The sequence below is a fragment of the Corythoichthys intestinalis genome, chromosome 3 (assembly GCF_030265065.1).
Source record: "Corythoichthys intestinalis isolate RoL2023-P3 chromosome 3, ASM3026506v1, whole genome shotgun sequence".
Taxonomy (NCBI): domain Eukaryota; kingdom Metazoa; phylum Chordata; class Actinopteri; order Syngnathiformes; family Syngnathidae; genus Corythoichthys; species Corythoichthys intestinalis.
The window spans coordinates 10,269,173-10,279,176 of NC_080397.1; the positions used below are offsets into that span (position 1 = coordinate 10,269,173).

At 39.8% G+C, this 10,004-nt stretch overlaps 1 protein-coding gene across 1 annotated transcript in view; it reads left to right on the top strand.

Moving 5' to 3' along the window:
• Positions 1-7,337, top strand: part of npffr2a (neuropeptide FF receptor 2a) — a 53,200-nt gene extending 45,863 nt beyond the window's left edge. The window contains exon 4 of the mRNA XM_057830920.1: positions 5,802-7,337. Within this exon, the coding sequence (XP_057686903.1) occupies positions 5,802-6,654 (853 nt within the window). The 3' untranslated portion in view covers positions 6,655-7,337. The remainder of the gene's footprint in view (positions 1-5,801) is intronic.
• The last annotated feature ends 2,667 nt before the right edge of the window (positions 7,338-10,004 follow it).

A 10,004-nucleotide genomic window follows, 5' to 3' on the forward strand; every position in this document is an offset into this window, starting at 1 on the left:
AGTATTGTTGCTGACCATGTCCATCCCTTTATGACCACAATGTACCCAACTTCTGATGGCTACTTTCAGCAGGATAATGCGCCATGTCATAAAGCTGGAATCATCTCAGACTGGTTTCTTGAACATGACAATGAGTTCACTGTACTCAAATGGCCTCCACAGTCACCAGATCTCAATCCAATAGAGCATCTTTGGGATGTGGTGGAACGGGAGATTCGCATCATGGATGTGCAGCCGACAAATCTGCACCGTGTGATGCCATCATGTCAATATGGACCAAACTCTCTGAGGAATGCTTCCAGCACCTTGTTGAATCTATGCCACGAAGAATTGAGGCAGTTCTGAAGGCAATAGGAGGTCCAACCCGTTACTAGCATAGTGTACCTAATAAAGTGGCCGGTGAGTGTATATGGCATATATATATATATATATCTGCTCTTGCACACCTCTTTGAAAGAAACTGCAGTATTTTAAGCCAAAACAACTGTCGGGTTTGATAGAACAATATGTCTATATGTTGCCATAGCAGATTCATAGCGCATTAAGCCCCCGAACTATTTTTCATTTGTCCATTTTACCCTGAAAACCCCCGTTTATAGACATCGCGCAACCGCTTTTGTTTCAACCTAGCCATTAAAAGAAGGTAACAAATTATATTTATTATTCGAAATGTCTGTCATTTTGACATTAGAATCCTTAGTTGATGTCTAATATTTAGTTTAAAAAGCAAAAAAAACACTTAAAAAAATTATTTACTCGCATATTTTAAACTTTTAAACAAATGACGTCACAATGAAAAAATTGGCGTCTGTAAAAAAGTCACGGATATCGACCACATAACTATCGCTTAATTGTATTTTTTTTTTCGTTACTGTCACATTTTCCTCAATATGTTAGATGATAAATAATCGATCCAAACAAAGAAATAAAAAAAATAATAAAGTTTAAAAAGTAAATATAGGAAAAAGGAAATCTCAACCACTCCTTGATGTCTGCGATTTCTGCATCGCGACCTTTGTTATATTACCATGTTTCACCCATAAAATCCCCCAAAAATCCAGCTGTGGCCATTCCCAGCTTTGTCTTGACACTCGGTGATACATGCTACATGGAGTTTTTGGATCGAAACAAGGTAAGTACGCGATAATATCTCGTTATAGTCATGGCGTCTGTAGTTCTGCTCTTGCGTGTTCTCACCTCAAGATAGGGTTTTGCTGTTTAATTTTTTTTTTTTTTTAAATGCCTTGCTGTTCAAAATTTTTCTTCCCCCAGAAAATTGAGATTTTAAGCTTTCCAATGATGTATCAGACATGCATATCGGACAATTTTGAAAGTTGGGGGTCTCAGAGCGGAACTTCAAGTCACCTGAGTGTTTTCCGCCACATATACTGTATATATACAGTATGTATGTATGTATGTATGTATGTATGTATGTATGTATGTATATGTGCTGTATATAGTATTTACACAGTAATTCCTAGCTACTTTGCCGATCAACTTTTCGCACCCTCAGTGCATTGTGGATTTACAAAAAAATATATATATACTGTATATATATATTCATCAGAGATTAAAAATTGAGAAAAATTATTCATCAAAAAATCAATATTGAGAAAATATTGCTCAAAAATTGCCCATGTGCTAGCAGAAGGCAGGAAGAGCCAGCCCAACTCAAAATCCACCTCTCTGATTTGCTGGCCAGCATCCCTCCCTAAGAGATCTCTCCCAAACCATGAATCTCGCAACTTATTGGCCGAGACGTTTCCCCCAGCTTCTCGCCCACACCCCGTGTACATACATTAATAATAATAATAATATTAATAATACATTTTCTAGAACGCTTTTCATGCCACCCAAAAACGCTTCACAAGAAAAATGATGTTGATGAATGAAGATCTATATTGCTTTTTTTCCCTTCAATATTAAAAAGGACAAAATGTTATGCAGAGATGTACTTATCATAATAATACTAATTTTACAGATATGATATTCTTTACAGTGGAGGCAGAGAAGGGGGGGAGCGCAAACGTTTAGGTCTTCCTAATAATTGAGAAGCACTGCATTATTTTACCAATTGCTGACGTCATATTTGCTAGAACAGTAAATTTAATAGATTTATGAATGTATAGGCCAACCCCAGCCCCTGCTTTATTTGCTCTGGTCATATAAACTACCTCACAATCATCAAGAAAAGAATGTATACCCTTCCTTATATTGAACCAAGTTTCTTTAAATATATACGATCTTGAAAGTTCGAGAAAAAGTGTTCAAAAACTGATCAATTGCTTCAAAATTAGCATACATACTTTTACTGTTCAAGTGTATTTTTGACATTTTTTCCTCTGATTGTACACTGTTCCCGTACTGTTCTTGGGTAAAGTAATTACAGCTTTTAACAATAGAAGAAAATAAATTGTTATGGAGGTCTCTTTCAGCATGACACAAAAGAAGACTCCTTGTAAGGAAAACAGTAGGCTTGCTTGTCCTCGGTGTCCACAAAGTAGACAAAACACAGTGGTATGGGGACAAAAATGATTATCTGTTGTCGACGTGATATGAATAGATATCCTGTGGTATGAAAAAGTATCTGAACCTTTTGGAATTTCTCACATTTCTGCATAAAATCACCATCAAATCAATCAACATCAATCAGGACTAATCTTGACCCATTCTTCTGTACAAAACTGCTGTAGTTTAGTCAGATTCCTGGGATGTCTGGCATGAATCGCTGTCTTTAGGTCATGCCACAGCATCTCAATGTGTTTCAAGGTAGCCCCTCCAGAACGTGTATTTTGTTCTTCTGAAACCATCCTGAAGATCATTTACTTCTGTGTTTTGTGTCATTGTCTTTATCTTCAACTGTCTGAAAGACGTCCTCAGCTTTTCCTGCAAAACATCCTGATAATTTTTTAAATTCACTCCACCATTAATGATTGCAAGTTGTTCATGATGCTCCCTCCACCATGCTTCACGGTGGGATGAGGTGTTGATGTTGGTGAGCTGTTCCAATTTTCCTCCACTAATGACGTTGTGTGTTACTCCCAAACAATTCAACCTTGGTTTCATCAGTCCCCAAAATAGTTTGCCAAAACTTCTGTAGAGTTTCCAAGTGCTTTTTTTACTAAACGAGCAACAATGTTTTTTGAGACAGCAGTGGCTTGTTCCGTGGAGTTCTCCCATGAAGACCATTCTTGGCCATAGTTTTACATATAATTGATGTGTGCACAGAGATATTGGACTGTGCCAGTGATTTCTGTAAGTCTTTAAGCAGACACTCTAGGGTTCTTTTTTTTTTTTTTTTTTTACTCTCTGAGTATTCTGTGCTGAAATCCTGGCGTCATCTTTGGTGGACGGCCACTCCTTGGGAGAGACGCGACAGTGCCAAATTCTCCCCATTTGTAGACAACTTCTCTGACTGTCGATTGATGAACATCCAGACTTTTAGAGATGGTTTTGTATCCTTTCCCAGCTTTATACAAATCAACAATCCTTGATCACAGGTCTAAAGACAGCTCTTTTGACCAAGCTATGATGCACATCAGACAATGCGTCTCATCAAAACTATTCTTACCAGGTGTGTTACATAGTGGGCAGGGCAGCTTTAAACCACTCATCAGTGATTGGGCACTCGCCTATCTTAAAATGTTTGGTAAAAAAATGGTTTCAATTGCTCTTTAAGTCTCCTTACGCAGAGGGTTCACTTATTTTTTTCCCCTTCTGTCATTGTTTGCATGCTATAGCTATATACAGTGGGGCAAATAAGTATTTAGTCAACCACTAATTGTGCAAGTTCTCCCACTTGAAAATATTAGAGAGGCCTGTAATTGTCAAGATGGGTAAACCTCAACCATGAGAGACAGAATGTGGAAAAAAAAAAAAAAACAGAAAATCACATTGTTTGATTTTTAAAGAATTTATTTGCATATCATGGTGGAAAATACGTATTTGGTCAATACCAAAAGTTCATCTCAGTACTTTATTATGTACCCGTTGTTGGCAATAACGGATGCCAAACGTTTTCTGTAACTCTTCACAAGCTTTTCACACACTGTTGCTGATATTTTGGCCCATTCCTCATTGCAGATCTCCAATAGAGCAATGATGTTTTGGGGCTGTTGTTGGGCAACACGGACTTTCAACTCCCTCCACAGATTTTCTATGGGGTTGAGACATGGAGACTGGCTAGGCCACTCCAGGACCTTGAGATGCTACTTACGAAGCCACTCCTTTGTGGCCCTGGCTATGTGTTTGGGATCACTGTAATGCTGAAAGACCCAGCCATGTCTCATCTTCAATGCCCTTCCTGATGGAAGGAGATTTTCACTCAAAATCTCTCGATACATGGCCCCATTCATTCTTTCGTTGACACAGATCAGTCGTCCAGGTCCCTTTGCAGAAAAACAGCCCTAAAGCATGATGTTTTCACCCCCATGCTTCACAGTGGGTATGGTGTTCTTTGGATGCAATTGAGTATTCTTTCTCCTCTAAACAGGAGAACCTGTGTTTCTACCAAAAAGATTCACACATTCTCCCAGTCCTTTTCTGGATCATCCAAATGCTCTCTAGCGAACTGCAGATTGGCCTGGACGTGTACTTTCTTCATCAGGGGGACACGTCTGGCAGTGCAGGATTTGAGTCCCTGGCGGCGCATTGTGTTACTGATAGTAGCCTTTGTTACTGTGGTCCCAGCTCTCTGTAGGTCATTCACTAGTTCCCCCCGTGTGGTTCTGGAATTTTTGCTCACCGTTCTTGTTATCATTTTGACGCCACGGGGTGAGATCTTGCATGGAGCCCCAGATCGAGGGAGATTATCAATGGTCTTGTGTGTCTTCCATTTTCTAATAATTGCTCCCACAGTTGATTTCTTCACACCAAGTGTTTTACAAAACTATTGCAGGTTCAGTCTTCCCAGCCTGGTGCAGGTCTACAATTTTGTCTCTAGTGTCCTTGACAGCTCTTTGGCCTTGGCCATAGTGGAGTTTGGAGTGTGACTGACTGAGATTGTCGACAGTTGTCTTTTAAACCGATAATGAGTTAAAACAGGTGCCATTAATACAGGTAACGAGTGGAGGCTCGTTAGCCCTCGTTAGAAGAAGTTATTTTCCACTATGATTTGGAAATAAATTATTTAAAAATCAAACAATGTGTTTTTCTGTTTTTTTTTCCCCCCACATTCTGTCTCTCATGGTTGAGGTTTACCCATGTTGACAATTACAGGCCTCTCTAATCTTTTCCAAGTAGGAGAACTTGCACAAGTGGTAGTTGACTAAATACTTATTTGCCCCACTGTAAATGTTTGGGTGGTTTTAGGTAAAGCAGACGGTGTATTTTCATCTGTGTGATTTTGATAAAGATCAGATCATATTTCATGGTGATTTATTGCAGAAATGTGAGAAATTCCAAAAGGTTCAGATACTTTTTCATACCACTCTACATTTATGTTAATAAAAGTAAATATATTTGTACAGTATACACAAACCCCATATACACACATAGATTCATATATATTCAAATATACATAATGTAAATGCTTTTATACATATGGATACATATATATATACATTTATGTTTTTCTGCTAGTACATAAATATGGCTATAAAATGGTATTACATACATACATACATATTATTTTGAGAATGAAAAATACATTCATTTACTTTTGAAATACTCTTATAGCAATTGAAATGGATGGATCAGCCAGCCATCCCAGTCCAAACAGATTGGATGCCTAATGGAAGCCAATGAGTTCATGTTGGTCTGTCTTACAAATAAAAGACCCCTTTGTCTGTATCCCCTTCCAGATTCCGCTGCATCGTCTACCCATTCAAGCAGAAGCTGACCATCTCCACCGCCACCTTAATCATTGTCATCATCTGGGTGCTGGCCATCTCCATCATGTGTCCCTCTGGCGTGATGCTACAGGTGACGCAGGAGCAAAGCATCCGAGTGCTGCTGGGCTACGACAACAAATCCACTCCTTTTTACTGGTGCAGGGAGAACTGGCCCAACCAGGAGATGCGCAAGATCTACACCACCGTCTTGTTCGCCAACATCTACCTGGCGCCACTCTCCCTCATTGTGGTTATGTACGCACGCATCGGGATCACGCTTTTCAAGACCGCCATGCCCACCGAGGGCAAACCGGGTCAGGACAACCGCCACGGCGTTTCCAAGAAGAAGCAGAGGGTGATCAAGATGCTTCTAATTGTGGCCTTGCTCTTCATCCTGTCCTGGTTGCCGTTGTGGACCCTCATGATGTTGAGCGACTACGCCAGATTGACGGAGCAGCAGTACCGCATTGTCAACATCTACATTTACCCCTTCGCGCACTGGCTGGCCTTCTTCAACAGTAGCGTCAACCCCATCATCTACGGGTTCTTCAACGAGAACTTCCGCAGAGGATTTCAGGTGGTCTTCAAGTTCAGCCTGTGCGCGGCAGACGGGCAGCGGAGGAAAACTTACTCGCACCGCCTGCAGCAGAACTCGGTGCTGCCGGCCAATAACGCGCAAACCTCCTTGGAACCCATCTCGCTCAACAGCTTAGACAAAAGCAGCTCCAGGAGGAATCGCCAAGTGGCCGAGCAGGACTTGGTTTTGGAGGACTTGGAAAAGGGCTCCTGCAGTAGTGGCGGCGTGACGGCCGTGTCCATTTGAACTAGGAAGCTACCTCCAAGGACATGAAGACTCGTTGCCGAGCTTCTATCATACTTTTCAGCTCAATCTTGGTGGAGGACCTTCCCCAAAACATGGTGTATAAATGTATAAAGAACTTCATCGACATGTGCAATGCAGACTCCAGAAGCAGAAAAAAATGCTGAAAAAAAATTCTTGCCTCTACTGACCTCAAAGCACTTTGCGAATATGTTTTTTTCTGGCTAGCTTCTAAAAGTTGATCACAGGTCAACTCATTGTCTCTCATTGACGGTGATATACGTCAAATCCAAGGCACCTTCCCATTTCAAATGGGATTGGACGTCTTACTCCAGTGTAAAAATGCAAACTTCCGGTAAGTTAGGCTAATTTAACTGCGTCAGTGCCATTGACGATGATAGACGTCCAATCAGGTGACTCTTTTCATCCTACTTTTGTGAATTTTAATTTGTTGAGTCACCAGCCACTTCCTGTTAATTTTGTGGCGTTTACAGGTCATTTCCTGTGGATTTTGGGTCACCCCCTGTTGATCTTGGGGCATTTACATGTTAGTTACTATCACGTTCTTTCAATTTAGGTTCAATTCCAGGTCACTTCATATTTTTTTGAGGATTTCTGGGTCACTTCTTGTTGATTTATGGTCAATTCGTGTTGATTTTGGGTCACTTCCTATTGATTCTGGGACATATTTGGATGACTTCCTGTTTTATATATATATATATATATATGATCTTTATTCAGGAGTCACACAGGGTGTCCATGGCACACAAACCAACAGAAAAATGACATAAGAAAACACAGGAACAGAAACTAGAAAAGAAATAACATTAAAAAGGCAAAAACTCTGTGCACAACAAACAGGCTTTTACGCCAATGGCGCCATATGCTTGACCTACATCTACAATAATTTTTAGGGTCTTGTATTTTCATTAAAATACTATTTTCAGACCTGGTCCATAGGAGAGCAGTGTAAAATGGTGTGCAATATGCCATGAACAGTGATGTTTTTACGTGGAAGGAACACAAATGTTTTTTCTCTTAAGCATGTTTGCTTGTGCATAACATTTACTGCATTGACAGTGAATGTCCCCGTCATCTGACAAATCAGCAGTTATGAAGTGGCCGAGATATTTAGCCTCATCGCAGACATTCATTGCTTTTTGCTCAGAAAGAAGTGAGGGAATACAGCCCCCCTATCTTCTTTCGATCATATAATCATGTTACTTTTCTCTGCATTGTATTTTGAGTCAAATTGGTCACCAAACTGAAAACTTAATGAGAGTAACGCCTGTAACCCAGCACTGCATGGAGAAAGCACCAACACATCATCCGCGTACATAAGATGGGTAATGATTTCTACAACACAGCCAGCATTACATCTATTGAGACGGATGGACAATTTGTCCATGCAAACATTGAACAGATATGGTGAGAGCATTCCTCCTTGTCTTACACTATTACTTACTTTGAAACAAGAAGAAACCGTTGTTGATTTTTGGTCAACTCCTTTTGACTATGGGACATTTCTGGGTCACTTGTTGTTGTTGTTTTAAGTATTTTATGGTCACGTGCTGTTTATCTTTACTTCCTTTTGATTTTGAGGTATTCTCAGATGACTTCCTGTTGATTTTAGGTCAGTTCCTTTTGATTTACAGGGCATCTTCCTGTTCCATCTTCCTGTAATTACCAATAACTTATTGTTGATTTGGGGGCATTTATGAGTTCCTGTTGATTTCAGGTTACTTTCTTTTAAATGAGGTTCAATTCTAAGCAATGTTCCCTCTAATTTTTCATGTGTCTGAGCAGACACACAAGCACCCTGAGCACACTCCGGACAATGGTGAGCAACATCAAATGTACAGGGTGGCCACACACCAGTATCACACCTGTTCAAAACCTTGGATCAGAGCAAGTTACATGGCTTATTTAAAGAATGAAATTGCAGAAGCATTTTTCATTAGTTTAATTTTAATTGAATTGATTTGGCATACTAAAAATGAATGAGACCGAAATCTTGTTGTTCATGAGATGTGTAGTATGTTATATTTGGGAGTCCTGCTTTAAACATAGGAAGAGTCCTGCTCTGGCCTGGGTAAGGTCCAATTGTGGCATGGGTAAGTTAATAAAATAAAACATAATGAACAACCACAATGGCAGTACAGTATATCAAACTGAAACATTAGAACTGTTGAGACAATAAGGACACTCAAGATTCCTATTCTCCGTGTCTGAGCAGCTTACACTGCAAAAACACACCTCCTTGAAACTAGTTAAATTTCCTTGTTTTCAGTGTAAATAGATACAGTGGGGCAAATAGGTATTTAGTCAACCACTAATTGTGCAAGCTCTCCCACTTGAAAATATTAGAGAGGCCTATAATTGTCATCATGGGTAAACCTCAACCATGACAGACAGAATGTGGAAAAAAAAAAAACAGAAAATCACGTTGCTTGATTTTTAAAGAATTTATTTCTAAATCATGGTGGAAAATAAGTATTTGGTCAATACCAAAAGTTCATCTCTAAATAATTTGTTATGTACCCTTTGTTGGCAATAATGAAGGCCAAACATTTTCTGTAACTGTTCCCAAGCTTTTCACACACTGTTGCTGGTATTTTGGCCCATTCCTCCATGCAGATCTCCATCAGAGCATTGATGTTTTAGGGCTGTCGTTGGGCAACACGGACTTTCAACTTCCTCCACAGATTTTCTATGGGGTTGAGATCTGGAGACTGGCTAGGCCGCTCCAGGACCTTGAAATGCTTCTTACGAAGCCACCCCTTTGTTGCCCTGGCTGTGTGTTTGGGATCATTGTCATGCTGATAGACCCAGCCATGTCTCATCTTCAATGCCCTTGCTGATGGAAGGAGATTTTCACTCAAAATCTCTCGATACATTCATTCTTTCCTTTACAAAGATCAGTCGTTCTGGTCCCTTTGCAGAAAAACAGCCCCAAAGCGTTATATTTCCACCCTCATGCTTCACAGTGGGTATGGTGTTCTTCGGAAGCAATTCAGTATTCTTTCTCCTCCAATCACGAGATTATTTTATTGTTGATATAAAAAGTATTTGTTAACAGTTTGTTAAGCATTTACATGGTGTTCCAATATGGTTGACCCCATTCTAAATGCCCATGCTAGTTGATGGATCTTAATGAAACTATATACACTTTATGTTGAAGGTCATACGTTTTATTGGTTAAATATACAAAGAAAAGTACACATATTTGTTGGTTCTATGGCAGATTTTCATAAATGTGCAACATGAGCGCTGCCTGCAAAATGCCTTATCAAAAAGCCTTTTCTTTTGAAGTGAACGGCATTTCTTAACCTAAAAAGATAGAAATGCCAAAT